The sequence below is a fragment of the Cydia splendana genome, chromosome 15, assembly GCF_910591565.1.
Source record: "Cydia splendana chromosome 15, ilCydSple1.2, whole genome shotgun sequence".
NCBI lineage: Eukaryota > Metazoa > Arthropoda > Insecta > Lepidoptera > Tortricidae > Cydia > Cydia splendana.
The window spans coordinates 16252588-16271941 of NC_085974.1; the positions used below are offsets into that span (position 1 = coordinate 16252588).

A 19354-nucleotide genomic window follows, 5' to 3' on the forward strand; every position below is an offset into this window, starting at 1 on the left:
TCTTTTTGAGTTATATTATTCAGATTGACTTTCACGGCTTCGGCAAACATTGCCATTCGTCCGGGGAACGGGCTGCCGAGATGGGCCAAAAATACAAAGTTGATAGCAAGTTCAAGGGATGGTGCCCGTAATGTGTGTGTGTGATAATTATACTTTAATGACTTTAGAGATATAACCAATTCGGGAACTGTTTTCTCGCGTAATACGATACGACTCGACCAGGTAGGATTTTTTCTTCTTCCTGAACAGTCCCCATCAGATATATCGGAAGGCCGAGGTATTCACAAATATCTGAACAATGTAAATTATAATGTAGTTAAAGTGCATGCTCAGATATTTTGGAGCTCAGGGGTTGCTCAAGATCTGCTCAACCTCGGCCATGGCGACTGGCGAGAGCTATCGCAAGACCGGGAAACAGGACTCATTTTCGGTCGTTGCGTCACCGTAGCCGTCGTAAGTAATGTCAATATCCAGACAGGGAAATGGGGACTATTTACGTTTGTATGAAAATGCGATATATGGGCGGTGGTCGTACATAGTCGTCTTAAGGCGGAAATTAATCTAATGAAGGCTTTTGCAATTGGGCTTATAAAAATAAATAATAATTTTGGGTTAGCATTTGAATCACGCATTATAGGGAGGGGCGGAGGGAAGGGTGGCATTTTATAGGGGTTGGTCACCCCTTTTAAACGACACCCGATTTGTGTCTAGGAGACGCGTAGTTTTTTTTTTATAAGTGTTTGAAATTACGTGTGACGGAAGTGACGGAACGAAATACAGTGCCAGAGTCACCGTTAGGTACGACGATGAGCGAAGCGAGGAGGAGTGTTAGGTATCTTGCGTTCACAACACCCCCGAGTCGCTGTCAAAAAAGAAATACAGTGGTCAAAAACATGTATACGGACAAAGTGCTCAAAAATATGTATACGAAAGTCCAAATTGGTTACCCTTTCGTACGCTTTGGTTGTTTTATTGAACATAACCACAAAAAATAAAAAAATAAATTTTCGTGGTAACTATTGATTTCCTAACTTTGGGGATGGGTTCGGGGGGGTTCCTACTGCCTCCCCCCTTCCTATAATGCGTAATTCAAATGCAACCCCATAATTTTATGTTGAAACAAGTTTTAAATAAATACCTACGTAGATGAAAAAATACAATCTTGCCTTTTATCAAATCACATCATTTTTTGAGAAATTTGCGAATTAAGTTATCCAAATATCGGTTACAAATAAGAAGTCCCTATCACAGTTATAAACCCTGGCAGGGTTCAATACATAATAATATCGGTATTTAACTAAACATAAGACAAACTCTTTATTTCATTTACGCGAGCGGAGCTGCGGGCCCGTCTAGTATAAATATAATATCGATACCAGATTTATCGATGTTTCATTTCCTCACGTTTTTGCCACAAAAACTTCTATGTCTGATCATAAATTTTAAGATGTGGCCGTATTGCAGACAAGCGGCGGTATGGTCTTTACAGTTGTATAATCTGTAAGCACTTAGCCTTATCTTAGACTAAGATGACTAACAGATCTGGCCTATTGACCTACAACGGGCGGCTAAATTATTTATTATGTTGTTTGTTTTCATGCCACTATGTTGCGTTTCGAAATAGCACATGCGACTATGTAGTAACTGTGCTTTAGGTTATTGACTGTCAGAGAACTTTATGTCTTTGGAATAACGTTTACAAATCGTTAGTTGACAGTGTGAACGATGTGATGATAAACAGCCTAAAGCAGGGTGCCTAGCCAAGATTCCGATCGTTTACTTCGTAGCGAACGGTACGCTAATGTCTCTCTGTGGCACTAATATGGATAGAGAGAGATTACCGTTTACCTACGGCGCAAAAGATTGGCATCTTGGCTAGGCCGTCTGACTTGGCTAGGCCGTGACTGAAGCACTATCTAAATCGCCGCAGACTTATCTTGGTCTAACTCTACCAGTAAATAACAGGTAAATATCAAATATTTCGCACACAAGTTCTAAGAACTCACTAGTAATCCGGGCTCGTACCAATGAATTCTCAGAACTTGTGTGCGATATATTTGATATTTACCAGTTGCTTTGGGTTCGTCCACAAAACACGTGATCATATTTGGCCTACTCTTGACCCCCAAGAGTAATACATATGTATAGTCTGTATCTTTAGGTATTTAAATAAAAGTAAACAAACTACATATTTGTAAATTTTCGGGTAGTTATAACATTTATTGGTTAACCAACCAAATACAAAACCGCCTGGATCAGTCGCTGAACGACCTGACTTTAGCCTACATTATTTGATCATGTAATGTTGTCATCTACCCTCAACTGGCTTAAGGAGCCATTTGAGGGTAGATTTTGTTTACTTTTATTGAAATACCTAAAGATACAGAGTATAGGGATTGTAAATTGTAACACTAAGAATAATATTTTTTTTTATTTAGTGCGCACGAAAACATTATAAAGGTTCGACGCAAAAAAAGGGAGGGGTAACCTGTTTCAAATAAGAAAATAGTGATGAGATAGTTTTGGAAAATTCGCTCGCTTATCTTCTATTGATGACTGTACTACAGTTTGTTTTCATAGCACTATGTTGCGGCTCAAAATAGCGCATGTTTACTATGACATACATAATTGACGCTATATTTAGTAACTAGGTAATGAGTGTAACAACAGATTTACAGTCGCGGTCATAAACATGTATACATATTTGCACCTTATTCCATGAGTAGTAGGATGGAAAGTTGTATACATGTTTATGGTTGACTGTACTAATAGTAGCTCTGACTGAAGGATCTTAAACCGGCGGATTTTTCGCCGAAACGGAAATCGAAGGTTCGGTTTTGTTCTAGTTTCGGCCGAAATCGATCCTTCGTAAGAAATATGATTTTTAAAGGGGCCCACTGATTACCAGTTTTTGCCGGACGATATTAGCCTGTCAGTTAAACGCAAAAGGTGAAAGCTCCGAACTGACAGGCTGATATCGTCCGGCGAACTGGTACCTAATCTGTAGGCCCCTTTATGCTTTAATCTGCCGAAACCGAAATTTCGGTCGGCTCGGACACTACCGAAAGTACAGTTTCGGTGCGGCCGACATGTTCGGTAGTTTTTTGGCCGAAATCGAACCCTACAACGCGCCTTCGTAAACTATACCTGAGTGCACGAAGGTTTATATTAAATTATAACCATGTCTGCGGCTGTCTTTAGCGGTAAAAGAGTTCAGAGAAGAACGCTTGCCAAACTAGTATGCCACATTTTCGTGTCCAATATCTATCGAACCCGAATTTATGATCTACTACATAAATTTTTCTTTCAACATCATTATAAACAACCCTTACATTAATAAGCAATAACAATCCAATCCAGCGAATTTCCAAACATGATGCAATTTAAAAGTATATTTGGCAAGAGTTTTAAGCTATAAGTGAGTCAGACGTAAACATAGGGTTATCGGCCCTGGGCTTAAATCCGAATAGTTAACGAGCATTCGCCTCTTGGGCCGATTTTTTTAGTTGTCTTATATTTTTACTAGCGACCCGCCCGGCTTCGCACGGGTTAAAAAATTATACACCTAAACATTTCTTAAGAATCACTCTATTGATAGGTGAAAACCGCATGAAAATCCGTTCGGTAGTTTTTGAGTTAATCGCGAACAAACATACAAACAGACAGACGCGACCGGGGACTTTGTTTTATAAGGTGAAGTGATGTAAGGTTTCGATGAAATCTGGTGGATAGAGTTCCCTATTTTACTATTTATGCGCAATTTCTCCGTATGTCCTAAAAATCTTCCACTGTATTACGAAAAAGTATGGTATTTTCGAAATCCAACGGAAAAGCAAAAAAATTTTTTTCGGGACAAGTTGCAACTTTATATTTATACTGTCCAGAATGAGGAGTCTCTTCAAACCAGCTAAATTTTATCCAAAATACAATTCGACGACAAAATGAAAATCGACCCTCTAGGAAGTCTAGGAAACCATTTAAGGAGTTACCTTTAGGATACCTCAAGGATCAATTTCTATACAATAAGTTTTTGTAGACGCTTATAACATTTTCAAAATATTATAAATGGATAAAATGTTCAAAATATTATAAATGGGTATTTCAAAAATCATTTCATTTTGAAAATAAAAAGTAACATACAAAAATACGACGATTTATAAACCTTTTAGTAAAGTTGAAGTCTTGCTTGCTAAGTTATTGGAATACATAGTTCTTGTTGGGCGAGGCCACACGGTAGGTGCCTATAGGTACCCATTATAGCTATTAACATATGCTAGCAATTCTGGAAAACAATCGATTATATGTTTAGCCGTACCAACAGATATTTCTGTAAATTTATTGAAGTACAATAATATTTATTGACTAGTAGATATTTAAAAAACTCTACTTGTATATTGAAATTATTTGTAAATATTGTAGTTCTAGATAATGTTGCTAATTTGAAAGTATTTATTTTAATACTGCACGCTTAATACAGCTATGTTCTAAAATGAAATTATTTAATGTAAAATAATGTATTTGTTTATGGTTAAAACAAATAGTTTTTGAGCTATATAGAATAGAATAGAATAGTATTTATTCTGTAACGTAGACATTTTCTTAAATTTTAAATTAATATTTTTGGGTTGAATTCCTTTTCTTATTTCGATGATTTTAACAATATCCCAAACTAACTCGATTGGTTGCACTTATTTGCATAATCTGTTGCATTCAGATGCACCTCTTTATGCTTATCTGTTGTCGGGGTTGTCATACGAGTAAAAATAATTAAAACTTGAGATATTTAGGTTGTCACTCCAGGAAAACTTTGTATGATATAGATATGTTTTTTTAGGTAAGAGAGAATTTAGATGTTAAATAAAACATAGGAATTACAGACTCCAAAAAGGGGGCTCTGAAATGAAACTTTATTAGATTTATTGATAAAATATATTTCTTAGGCTCAGGAGTGAATTGTTAAATAAATCAGTCAGAATTTTCGTAGGATTTGTGTCATCAAGGGATTGGCACCCTACTTTTGTTTTGGCCTTTTGTACTCAACATATGAGGAGGTCATTTTGAGATGACATGCAGATTTGATGTGTGGACCCCTCCGGGGACGCACGCTCGCATGAGTACTATTTGTGGTGAGACCACACATTCGCCATGTTGGTCGAAATGCTGGAAGCAGCTCGAGTCCTTCGGTGTGCTCCACTGAGTAAGTACAAATGGAATTTAGGTGTGATCAACTCCACAATGGCGCGAAACGTTGTGGGTTCGTCCTTAACCAGGTTTTTGGTTCTTTACAGAGTTGACTCCTGCTCGAGGGTTGGGAGTGCTCCGCCAGAAGTCCTAACAGCTTCCAGTGCGGTGAGCTAAATTTCCAATTGTTTCATATTTTCTTTAGCGGCCATTAAGGCGTCGGCTAATGTATCCATTTCTCGGTTTACAGGAGCCGGGAGCTTGTGATTTTTTTTGGAAGAGCTTTAGAATTCTTTTGAAGAGCTTTCGATTTCTTTTGGAATTCATTTGAAGATGTTTAGAAGTTGTAAAATGAGGCTGTGGGATCTGTACCACGCCATCTGCAGCGGCCGGCTCCAACCAGGTTAGCGGCCAGCTTCCCGGGGAAAGGCGAGTACGCTCCCCGCTGCTGCAGTTCCAGCAGCAGTTTTTGAGGTCGGTCTGTTGCATAACTTTTGAGTGGCATCCGCCACCAACTACAAATTTAAAATGGTTAATTATAATTTAATTTTATTCAGTTTGAAGTTTTGAAAGTTCTGGTGCATAAAACTTAGGTATTTCGAAATTTAGTTTTTAGTTTTTAATTAATGGGTGTAAACCCTTATAACTAGAACCTGTGAAGCGACCCAGCTTACCACTGAGCATTTAACAGTAAATGATTAGATTAATAAAGTTTGTTAGATATAAATTTGTTTAATTGTTTCTCCTCCTAGCTTTCCTGCAGCAAGGTTTCCGTTTAGTCTATTTAATTTAATTTTGATTTAATTTTATTTTGTTAACATGGCTGTTTCCATTTTCCACAAGCCGGAGCTTTTCTTTTATATATTTTACCCCCTTACAAAACAGCCGTGTTACAATTCGTAAGCACAAACAATCGATATATATGATGTATGATGTATGAATATCATTTTTAACAAATTTGGGGGCAATGTTTGGACGTTTTATTTTAATTAATATTTTTTGTCTGAAATTGTATTTAAAATTGTAAAAAGCCAGAAATTAGTCTCATTTTCTGCTTCGAGTTTTGTTAAAAAAAATATTGTAATTTATAAAAACAAAATAAGAGGCCAATCAATTAAAATCATATATATAAAATTGAAAAACCAGAACGGGATAAAAAACGAGGGAAGAAGCGAGATGGCGCCTTACAAATTTCTAAAAAAGTTTCTGACACGTTTCTCAAATACGACGCACGTATGATAAGAAAAAACTGTTCCAATCTATTATCTAAGTATGAGAATATAACTAGAGCATAAAAACTATCGCTTTCGATGCGTATTTAATTTACAATAAGCAAAAGAAATTTTCATAACTTTCTTCATTTTACGACTATCGCCTATTTTCGGAAACTCTCGGTTGATTTCGTTTCATTTATTTCATTTATTTATTGCATTCCATGGTATTTACAGATGGTATTTTAAATTGAATTGAACAGCATGGACCCTGAATAGGGTATGGCAAGTTAACCTTAATAGCTAAATACATACTTAAAGTTACCTTATAAAACATATTATGTATTGCTTAATATCTAGTTAGTTTCATCACAGTAAATAATAATTAAGGAATCTAATTAACACTAATAATAATCAATACGAATTTAAATGCTATACTTGTTTATATAATGCAATGATGTCAAATATTAATAATCGAATTTAAGCTGTCGTGAGTCATACTAACACTAAGCGATACAATACCACTAATAATGTTTCGAACTTCAAATAACCAAAATTATGTTTGTTATGTTGGTATGCAGTGATTTCGGCCTTTTTTACTCGAAGTAAAATAATAAGTGCTGTCAACCTCAACCTTTTACCTTAGTTTATGCCCATACGAGTGACATGCCATATAATGACTGATAATGACTTATCAATATCAATAGTAATTTGTATTTTGTTGTTTTAAATTTCTTTTTGAGTTATGTTATTCAGATTTATTCGGGCTGCCGAGATGGGCCAAAAATACAAAGTTGATTAGCAAGTTATAATGTAGGTAGATAAAATTTAAGTGCATGTTCAGATATTTTTGAGCGAAACGACCTGGTGAAAATAAGCAAACGTACAGTCAGCAGTCGGCCAAATATCGTAATAAAACTCTGTTGCTATAGAAATAAGGATGTGTTCCGATATACTGGCGGAATACTGAGAGACAAAAGTGGCTAAGCTTACATTGGCTCGGACATTTAGAGAGAATGGGAGAGGATCGTGCCGTGACGAGAGCGTACTTGGGACAACGAAATGGGAGACGCCCAATTGGTCGTCATAGGTACCTACCGCTGGAACGACGTAGTTGCTCGAGATCTGCTTATCCTCGGCCATGGGGACTGGCGAGAGCTATCGCAAGACCGAGAAACATGGTGTGATCTTTTCTCGGAGGCCAGGATTCACATAACCGTAGTAAGTAATGTTAGTATTCAGAAAGGGAAATGGGGAGTACGTACGTTTGTACCAAAAGGCGATTTATGGGCGGTGGTCGTCCATATTCGTCTTAAGGCGGAAATTAATCTAATGAAGGTTTTTGCAATTAGGCTTATAAAAATAAATAATAATTTTATGTTGAAACGAGTTTTAAATAAATAACTACGTAGATGAAAAAGTATAATTTTGCCTTTTATCAAATCACATAATTTTTTTCAGATATTTTGCGTATTAAGTTATCCAAATAACGGGTTCAAATAAGAAATCCCTATCACCGTTATGAACCCTGGCAGGGTTGACACGCTCTTTATTTCATTTCGCGAGCGGAGCTGCGGGCCTGTCTAGTTTTATATAAAAATAATATTTTAAAGATACAAAAAAAAATCCACGTGATTTGTTTATTTTATACAATAGGCCCTATTGTATAGGGTATTATACTGTATTTAAAATAAATTATTTTACACCATGCATGAAATAAAGCACCAGAAAATTATTATAAAAACACAGATAGGAGTTATTTTTAAACACAAGTTCTATTTAATAAATCGGATAGAAATATAAAAAGTAGGTGAGTTGACCGTGACGTCACGATGTAATGTTTACATATAAATTCCATATTAGCAAATCGTTTTGACAGTTCTAAAAAAGTAACTGATTTGACTAGTAGGAAAATACCCTATCACTTAAAAACATTTTATGTACAGTTCGACACAAAATGGTAGACATTAAATGAGGGCGCCACTTTCTACGTAACTGCCACACTTTTGACGTAAGGGGCTATTCATAAATTACGTCATTTCAAATTAGGAGGGGGGGTCTGGACATCGGATGATGGTAGCATGACGTAGGAGGAAACGGGGTCATTCGAAGCATGATTTTTGGATGATTTTGGGAGGGGGGTCAAAAATCGTCAAAAATCGATGACGTAATTTATGGACAGCCCCTAAAATGCTTAAACATGGCCAACAATGTAATATGGATATTTTTTATTTCCATAGTTTTATATTTCTATTATTTTATGTCGCACTATACAAACAACACCCCATTTTACTTCAATGGTATCTTTTAACAATAAAAATCTCGATACCTCACTTTAAAACCTTTTAAATCAATGCATATTCAAAATAAATTGGCGCAAATTGGTAAATAAGTTCCATATTGTTTTAAAGGTGGGCGGAAGGGGCCTTTATGCTAATATCATTGAGATTAATGGGTGCTTGTTTACTTATAGCGAACCTTTAGGGTCATTGACATGGGCCTTGAGTTAGAGCATGTTTTCCACTCATTCACTATCTGAGTTCCCTAATTTAGCATCTGAGGCCAGGGACCGTTACCGGTATAACTAAAAATTAAAATATCTCATAGCATTCACAATATTTCTTTGATATTATAGAATAGTATTAAGGTAAGATCAGATTAACTAAATAAAGTGCAAAAATATACATAAACAACCGTGATACCGAAATTGAGTGCCAGTTAATTTGTATAAATATACCGGTATTCTTTTCTCTTGTACACATTATAAATGTAACCTATTGTACAAATTTCATTTTTCTAGCTTTTGTAGTTTCGGCTCTGCATTGATGAATCAGTCAGTCAGGAAGGACATACGCATTTATTATGATCATAATTATATCAATCATGTCATGTTTTTAACTTTGAATTATCTAACAATTGCATGTGTTAGTATGATAACTTACCAAATTTAATTAGACAAATTTATATTTCCTGGTGCCAGTGAAAAACCGCAGTTAGCAAATTTCCTTCATATATTTTTTTTATTGCACTTAAGTCTTTGGAAACGCCCTTCGTTAGTTCACTTGATTATAGACTTTAGGCAGTCGCAATATGATCCATTTTTGTTTGCCCATTTGCATAAACATTTATCCTCAAAAGTTTTGCAATGGTAAAGTAAATTTATTAGTTGATAGCATATTTAAATTAGTATGATTACATGCAGTGCTTCTAATTGAAGGGTTAATTATTTGCAAGTTGTTTCCTGAAGTCCACCAGATGCACATTTTGACGACCGGTCTGACCTAGTCGCACCCCAGTAGACCCTACCTATGAAGCCGATGGTCCTGGCTCCGAACCCCGGTATGGGCATTTATTTGTGTGATGAGCATAAATATTTGTTCCTGAGTCATGAGTGTTTTCTATGTATTCATATACTAGCAAAAAGCAGAGCTTTGTAAAGGCTCGCGGAGATTTCTACCTAAACGTACCGGACCGCGATTTTGATCCAGTCCGAGGCTTGTTCCATGTTCGATCGAGTGGGTACGTAATAAGTCCGTTAAGGACGCAGCTATAAGTGAGAGCAAGAAAGAAATATACCTACTAATTGGACCCTGGTCGCTGTCCGGTACGCCTGTCTGTTACAGCTTTTACTTCGTCCATTAAAAACGTGTCCAGACCACAAATTTAAATTGCCAATATCATCCATACGTAATATACAATTTCATAAGCGCTTATTACCAAAACAGCGTGTGCCTATATTGTATAAACCCGAGCTCCACTAGGTACTGCCAGAGTTCAGCATCAGCTATCTTGGGTACTACGCTACCAAGTGATCATCATGACGAGTCGGATATCCAAAACAGCGTGTGTCTATGTTGCACCAAACCCGAGCTCTACTAGGTACTGCCAGGGTTCAACATCAGCTCTATTTTGGGTACTATTCTCCTAAGTGCTCATCAAGACGAGTGAGATGACCAAAACATCGTGTGCCTATATTGCAACAAACCTGAGTTCCACTAAATACTGCCAGGGTTCAGTTACAGGTCTATCTTGGGTATCTCCCAAGTGCTCAAAAAAACGAGTCGGATGACCAAAACAGCGTGTGCCTATGTTGCACCAAACCTGAGTTCAAATAGATACTGCCAGGGTTCAGCATCAGCTCTATCTTGGGTACTGCTCTCCCAAGTGCTCATTCTGACGAGTTGGATGTCCAAAACAGCGTGTACCTATGTTGCACCAAACCTGAGTTCTACTAGGTACAGCCAGGGTTTAGCATCAGCTCATCAGCTCTATCTTGGGTACTGGTCTCCCAAATGCCCATCAAGACGTGTCGAATGACTAAAACAGCGTGTGCCTATGTTGCACCAAACCTGAGTTCCACTAGGTACAGCCAGGATTCAGCATCAGCTCTATCGTACTGCTCTCCTAAGTGCTCATCAAGACGTGTCGAATGACTAAAACAGCGTGTGCCTATGTTGCACCAAACCTGAGTTCCACTAGCTAGGTAATGCCAGGGTTCTGGGTCATTTTGTTGAACTGCACGCCGACGTTGCAATTGGCGTGCAGTCAGCGTGCAGTTTCCATACAAGTTGCTGTCGGGTTGTAGTCCGTCTGTATCGGCCCTAAATCACTGAAGTTTGTATTAACAACAGGCGGCCTAATATGCTTATCTTTATTTATAATTTTGGCAGTTCCAAGCAATAGTAACACTTGGTAACACTAAAACTGTTTCTCGAACTGAAAATACCCGATTTAAGTTTGCTAACACAACATGACTGATCAGTTCATCGGCGTCACAGATCAGAACATACGAGTAAATTGACCTCCGCAGTGAATATACAACAAAATTGAATGTTCCCGTATTCACAGAAACTTAATTGCTAAATTGGGAATCAAACCAAGCGAAGCAAGATGGGTCAGAATCCAAAATTTTAACCCTTTATGTATTCATCGTTGTTAGCACATAGTACATTAGCACGAATTTTAATTCATAATTTTTCTAACAGATGGCGCTAGTAGTAATACAAAGTGTTATTCCTTTATTAATTTTTTTAGGTTTATAAAATGATATTTTTATGTTTGATAACACATCTAGACATGAATTTAAATTACTATGTTAAATTTCAAACCTATCAGTGCGATAGTTTTTCCGTAAAGTGTACCACAAGAATGCATAGTTTGTCGAATAGTGATAGGGCGAGCTTCGCTCGCCCTAATTATATAAGTATATATGGTCTGTCAAGCCATTTCCGTTAGTAGAAAAAAGCGGAAGTTTAAAAAATGTAGGCGCGAAGGATAATCGTCCCATAGAAAATTTGAATTTCAACCCTTTTGCTAGTGACAATATAGTTGTCTGAGTACCCACAGCACAAGCCTGCTTGAGCTTACTGTGGGGCTTGGTCAATTTGTGTATGAATGAATGTCCAATATTTATTTATGATTGATTCATTTATTTGTTTCATTTATGATTATTTTCAATAAATAAATATCAATCATAATCAGAACTTCTCATTTAAATTCAGATATTTTCTTTATGAAACATGTATGGAAGTAGGTCAAAATCGACTTTCAAATTATGTTTTTTATCTGTGTTTTGCCAAAAAACCAAGTTTGTAGAAAAAAACAACTCAATATTATAATTGCAAAACCCCAGATGTTATATCCAGAATCATCAATTCATCAATCATTATATTCATTATATTATGTGACGTTTTCAACTAAAAGGTACCACATTCTCAGTTGTCAATAAGATTGATTTAAAATTGAAGCTTTATGAAATAGCGCCTTATTGACAACCGACAATAGGGTATCCTATTGGTTGAAAACGGCACATATATTAAAAAAACATTCCCACAAAAGCATAGACAAGGGGTCATCCATTAATTACGTCACACGAATTTCTAGGTTTTTTTACCCCTCCCCCCCCTCCTTGTCACACTTGGTCACATTTGGCAAACCCCTCCCCCCTGGTGTGACGTCACATTTCTTCAACGAAATCGGCAAATATTTATTTAATATTTTATCAAAATATTTTTGACAAAAGAAATATTAGTAATTTTATAACCCAAAACTGATTAAGAAATAACATTAAACGAATAAAAACGATTATCGTTTCAAAAACTTGTTATTTAAATGATAATTAGCGTATAAAATAATTTAAATACATTTTCGGTTACTGATGAAGTTAAAGTGACGTCACAAAATTTATGACTCCCCCCTCCCCCTTGTCACAACATGTCACATTTTCTTGACCCCCTCCCTCCCCCTAAACGTGTGATGTAATTAATGGATGACCCCCAAACAGTTTTTTAGTAACTTGAGCATCAGAGAATAATAGTGCCATATGTTAAAATCAGAGACAGGAAATAAATTTAAAGATAAGCTTAGTCTTACAAACCTATTTTGTCACTAACAGCAGATTGTAAAATCTATACTCAACTCATCCCTCTTTTGGGGCTATACTACCATATAAAAAAAAAAGTATGATTCTTTCTGCCTACGCTCCAGTGCTTCACTGACAAGCAACTCTTGCTAAACTTTACCTCTCATGTGAATTTTCATCATTATTTGATAATCATCATTATCACGCCTTGTCCATTTTTTTTTCAGATGATTTAAGCAGTTTGTGATCAAACAACAGCGCGGCTTGTGACTACATAACCCAATTCTTAAAAAAAGCAAAATGATAATTTACATGGATGTAGTTTTGAACAAATTTTCCAACACACAGTAAAACGTTATTGAAATGAATGACTAAGTAAAATTGTTTTTGACTTACAGCCTATAATTTTTGCTACATATTTGTTGAACTGATTCCATACCAGACAAATTATTGAACAGTTAAATAAACACAGGATGTGGTATCACTTATTACATATGTTTATCTAATTCTTTTAAAATATCATTATGTTCAGACTTTGTTTGATATGCAAGGATAATTTTCAGAATTAAACAAATAATGATAGAAAGAAAAATAAAGGTTTTCATAAATTATAGACATGTTAAATTTCATTTTTTTTTTTAAGGGGTTTTGTCACGCAGTGACAATGTCACCCCCGTAATGAGATCTAATAGTAATAATGATGTAGTAGTGAAGTATTACCTAGACCACTACATCACATATAAGTATAGTTTGCACATCAACCTGGCCTCGTCTGATAGTGGCTTGTCTGATTTCATTTAAAACTCCAAATAATGAAGCATGTGTGGTTGATAATAGACTACCGCTTATTTTTGCTACACAAAACAAATAATTTAAAAATGGTAGAAACATATATAACCTAAATTAAGTAACAAATAATGTGAAAACAAATTATTATCTTGACTTACTTTACAAGTGAACTAGTACATATTATTATTGTGTTGTAGTGGGCCTTTGAGTGTCGCATCAGCCAGCATTGATCTATTGTGACGGCCCTTTAAAGTTCATTTCTAATGCCTGTTGCATCCAGAAAGTTCCAGATTCTTTGGGCCGTAATGAACTAGTACATAATATAAAAGCTTTAACAGTCCCAAATAGTTTGCCAAAATAGGATGTAGATCATAATAAGAATTTACTTACGGATAGGATGTAGGAGTTCATCGCTGTTCTCATCGGAGGAGTGTTGTCGCAAGATGGCAGTCAACCAGCCATGTAGCTCCTGCTCATTCTCTGCCACCACACAAAACTGTTCTTCACGAGTAAATAGTGCTATCACATGCTTCTGCTTAAGATCCAAGCGGCGCGTAATATTATAACAACTCTTTAGAGGTAACACTCGGCGAGGCGCCGCGCCAGCACGAAATTTCTTCTCAGACTCATAGTAATCCAGCCGAGCCGAGCAATCTGCACTCTCCGCTCGCAACACGAAGTATTTCTTCTTCATCGTCTTCAACTTCCTCAGGTGCCCCTGGCGCACCACGGCGCCCGCGCCGCCCCCGCCGGCCGCAGACATGTCAGCGTGCCCGCATCGCAGCCCTAGCGACTCTGGCACATGCCCGCCGACCTTGAGGTTGTTTACGAATTCCGCGATCGCGGTCACCCGACCTGACGAGACGCTCCCGACGGTTCACGTGAAACACGCGCGGCGACTAAAAATACGTACTATCTTTTTCGAAAAGTGCGTAAATAGTAACGCGCCAGACGATAAATCTAACGCCCGATTCGCGAACCAACGCAGTTCCGTATATGCGGCTCCGAGGCGCCGAGCCACTCGCCACACTGATTCCTCGCGGCCACGATAACAATAATTTTATCCTAATCGCGTTACGTTATGAAAATAACAAAATACATCAACAACACTATTCAATCCATAATTTGGTACGCTATTTCACTCGGTCATTCACAGACACTAGAGTTTAGAAAGAGATAAAATCATTCATAGTAAACGTAATCTGCACCGCACGCCCTTCCGTATCGCAGGGCATGGAAGTCATGCCTCTGCATGACATCAAAACATTCAATTTTACTACTATCCTACAGTTCCCGCACTGTTATGAAACTTCTCGGCTATTACAAATCAAATTACAGATATACTGTTCAGTTTTCGTCTATGCAATCACTCGATTTATAAAAACTGCGCATCGTTTTTTATTGGTTCTATTGCGTGTCATTTATTTGTACGGCGGAATACTATACTACACTCGGAAATATTCAAGTACGATGCGCAAAAAACTAGCTGTGTAGAGGGCTCAAAACGTGGTCCTCTGCGCAGACTGCAGGCAGTTCCCATTTATGAACTTTCTTGAATCATCGAGATAAAATGAAAATGATGCCGATTGATTTGTACATTACGTTTTTTTTAATATTTTAATTTTACTTGTACATAAACATCGTTGTACGAAGGTTGTACGTAAATAATATTTTTTATTGTAGATCTTGTTTCGTTGTCCGTGAGTGTGTTGGAGTGCCTTTACGGATACGGTTTCCTTTTTTTGCTGTGGTCACTTTATCTACCACATGAATCTAGTATTAAACTGGATTGGGCATGAGTGGTGGGGATAACTGACAGAACGGGATAGTCTTACGTATCTTTCAGTAGGAGTAGCAGAGAAAGTGCTATTATTGTTTGTCCTTGTCACAGTCTCACATATTTTTTGTTCCCCACCTTTTTTTTAGTATGGATAATGGTGGGCAACAAATAAATTCGACCAATCATAGTGACGCATTTGCGTATGTTTTGTCCCTCACGGAGGCACGCGTATACCACTTCTATAGGATCCTACCTTCTATGATCTGCTATGTAGTCCGGTAGCAATAACTTTTGAAGTTATAAGATTATTAATGTTGCTTATTTTTTTACATATAGTTTCCAGACCACACACTAAACCTAATAATAATAATTTGTGTAATTAAAATTGCATACCGTTTTATTAGGGAGGCGTCCGGTTTTTTACCCCATAGCTCAGTACTTAGTCCATCGCTTTCACCCAATAACCTAGTTCATTTTAGATTCCATCAACTCTCAATAGCCCTTACACCCTGGCGGGTGCTGCCTCTGCGTGCGTCCCATGACACGGGCAAGGGCAGCATCCGCTCGGTGTACCCCTTACATTTCATTAAAGTGTCAAAAGGGCATCTACGTGTTGGCTTCGGCTCCGCGCACGCCTCCCAAAGGTCCGGAACACCATTGTTCCGTGATGGGAAAGACATACAAATAATTTGTGTCATCCTAGGTACTTGCTTAGGTAGAAATTTAGGTATTTCTTTTTTTAAACAGCATTCGGTAAAAAAAATATTCTAGATGAAATTCTTTGTTTCCCTGTAAAAGCAAAGTGGCTTCCGACGTACACACACATTTTGTGTCATTTTCATCCACGGGTATAATGACTTTTAATAAATACCTAATAGTGAACTAAAAATGCCTAAAATAAAATTATAGTCGGTAAGTGAAGTGTTGTACTTCACATGATATTATAATTATAATGTTATTCAAACAAATGTGTGTCAAATTCATCCACCGCTTTTATTTTTAATATTTTTTTTCTTATAAACATCATGTATCTGCCACAAAAAAAAATTCATGTTATTAAGTTTACGTCTACATTATTATAATGCCACATCGAGACAACATTCATAATTTGGGTCATTTTCAACAACGATTTTTTACTATCCACTCACATGCTTGATATTTTTCAGTGACCTCTATTATTATTATAAAATAAGGGTGACAGCTGGTAGCTACAGTTACCAAAAGCAAGTGAGTGGTTACTTGGCAAAATAAAACTTTGTATGAACGGCGTACGCGGGGAAGGCTACCTACGCGGGTAGGGTGCTTGTTACATGAACATTATGGCTCCTCTACACGATGGGCCAACGCCGGCCACTCAATGAGATAGCAATATCACTTGCTCCCTCTAACGCATAAATGCGTCCCTTGGAGTGGCCGGCGTTGGCCCATCGTGTAGAGGAGCCATTACATTACAGTGTATTTATTTCATTCGGAGGCATAATTACATTAAGTCTTTTCATAGTGTGGGAGTAGGTATGTTGTAAGTATATTTAAAAATAAAATGTAGGCTCCTCATATTGACCAACATTCGTGACGTTCGCAATCAAAAGGTACCACTTTATCCTTGCCATAAGGACTCTCTGACAGGTTATTTGTATAAGTCCGGTGGCCGGCTGCATGAAACAAACCTCATCAAAAAATAGAATATACCTACCCTGTAGAGGTACCTGACATTTAGTAGCTTCCAACGCACTTGGTCGGCCTAGGCTTAACCTGGCAGATTTTGTACAAATGGCAAAAACGTTGGACAAAAATTCATCAAAAAATAGAATGAAACTTGTATGGTAGGATACCTGACCTTGAGGGCAGTAAATAAAAGGTGGTCGGCCTCACCTTAGCCTGGCAGTTTTTGCAGTCCGACCAGATTTATTGGGTCACGTGAGAGCTACAATTTACCTCATCGAAAAATAGAATGAAACAAACGGATTATAATAGCTAAAATAAGCCTGTTGACGTATGTCTTGGTCGGCCTCTCCTTAACCTGGCAGTTTTTGCAGTCCGACCAAATTTATAAAAAAATCATCAAAAATTTTTTATCGTAAAATCGTATGAAACTTGTATGGTACGATAGCTGCCCTTGAGGACAGTAAAAAAAAAGTGGTGGGCCAAATCCTGTGTTGGCAGGTTCCTGTGTCCGACCAATTTTGTGGTACCACGTGAGAGCTACAATTTACCTCATCGAAAAATAGAATGAAACAAACGGATTATAATAGCTAAAATAAGCCTGTTGACGTATGTCTTGGTCGGCCTCACCTTAACTTGGCAGTTTTTGCAGTCCGACCAAATTTATAAAAAAATCATCAAAAAATTTTTATAGAAAAATCGTATGGAACTTGTATGGTACGATAGCTGCCTTTGAGCACAGTAAAAAAAAAGTGGTTGGCCAAATCCTGTGTTGGCAGGTTCCTGTGTCCGACCAATTTTGTGGTACCGCGCGGCTGCTTTCTCTTCAGTACCACATAAGCCGGCAAGGCCCTTAGGTGTGGTTCAAGCTTCGGCAGGAACCTAAATATCCGTTTTTTACCCTTCGGGGGAAAAACGGTTCTATTTAGGTCTCCGTGCCTTCGCTTGAACCACATTATGAGATAACACCCTTGTAACTCAGCCCTAATCAAGCGAATTCATCAACTAGTAGCGCCATCTATCGCGCTACCCAAGTACTAATGTCGCCCGGTTGCTAGCGCGCGGCTGCTTTCTCTTCAGTACGCTTTTGTAACTCAGCCGAGCAACACGTTTACAAAGCAAGTTTAAAAAGATCAAGAAATTTAAACCGTAAAAATATTTTGAAAACCTCCGACTTCGTGACATTCCGCTCGGTGCCCATGGCCCAGCGACGAGACGCAGTGACCTTCCTACAGGCTATATAAATTATTTTACACTAATCTATACGAATTTATATTATGATCGTCAAGTAGGAAAATAAGAATTGATTATAATTATACAAATGTCAAGCAATAAGTACACAATTTAAAAACCATTATAACTATTATAAGCAATCAATTAATTAACTAAATTTTTTTAACAATGTCAAATAATATAAAATGTAAAAACAATGTCAATACAGTAAGCATGGATATGTCATAATGATCGTCAAATTAAAATAAAAATGAAATATAGGTCAAAGAAAAATTAATTACATTCAGTTTATTGTGTTACATGTCATTTCCATATATTCATTTACAGAATATAATGGATTATCCAATAAAAAGAGTCTCAATTGGCGTTCAAATGTTTCGTCAGATGGTTCAGTTCGCAATTTTGCAGGTAGACGTTCATAGTACGTTGGTCCAATCACCCTCGGATTTTTGACTGAAAGTGCCATGCGACGCGGCACTGTGCGTAGTCTACCCGTGGATCGGAGCTGTTTGCCCGCAACCTCGACACGTTTGAACATTGGCAAATTATTTCTTACAAACATTAATACTTGAAATATGTAAAGTGAGTAGTGTGTCATTATACCGATTTGCTTGAATAGCTCCTTACACGAATGTCTGGCTTGGACTCCAGCTAGCAATCGAACCGCCCGTTTTTGAAGTATCAAGACTCGCTTTGAATCTGTGGAATTTCCCCATATTAACGTCCCGTAAGATATTAATGAATGAAAATGGGAAAAATACACAGCCTTCAGGGCTTTTCGTGATATAAGTGGCTGTAGTTTCTTGATGGCGAAGACAGCACTACTCAACCTATTGCATAATTGGTCAACATGACACTTCCAGCCAAGGTTCGAGTCAACCGTAAAGCCCAGGAATTTGCTCTCAGAACACAATGGCATTGGGCCGTTTGTAATACACGAAGGTACTGCAGTGCCACGAGCTGAAAAAATCATCACGTTTGACTTCGCGACATTCAAGAGCAACCCATTCGACGAAAACCACAACTGTAGCTGATCACATGCCTCACGGATTTTCTCAGCAAGCAGTTCATGGGTTTGGGCCCTCACGACTACCGTTGTGTCATCCGCGAAGAGTACTGGTATGCCGCTCGTTATTG

General features: G+C 37.5%; 1 protein-coding gene across 1 annotated transcript in view; it reads right to left on the bottom strand.

Annotated features, from left to right (window-relative positions):
* LOC134797338 (insulin receptor substrate 2) overlaps positions 1-15178 on the bottom strand; it is a 394635-nt gene extending 379457 nt beyond the window's left edge. The window contains exon 1 of the mRNA XM_063769560.1: positions 13933-15178. Within this exon, the coding sequence (XP_063625630.1) occupies positions 13933-14305 (373 nt within the window). The 5' untranslated portion in view covers positions 14306-15178. The remainder of the gene's footprint in view (positions 1-13932) is intronic.
* Positions 15179-19354: the final 4176 nt, after the last annotated feature.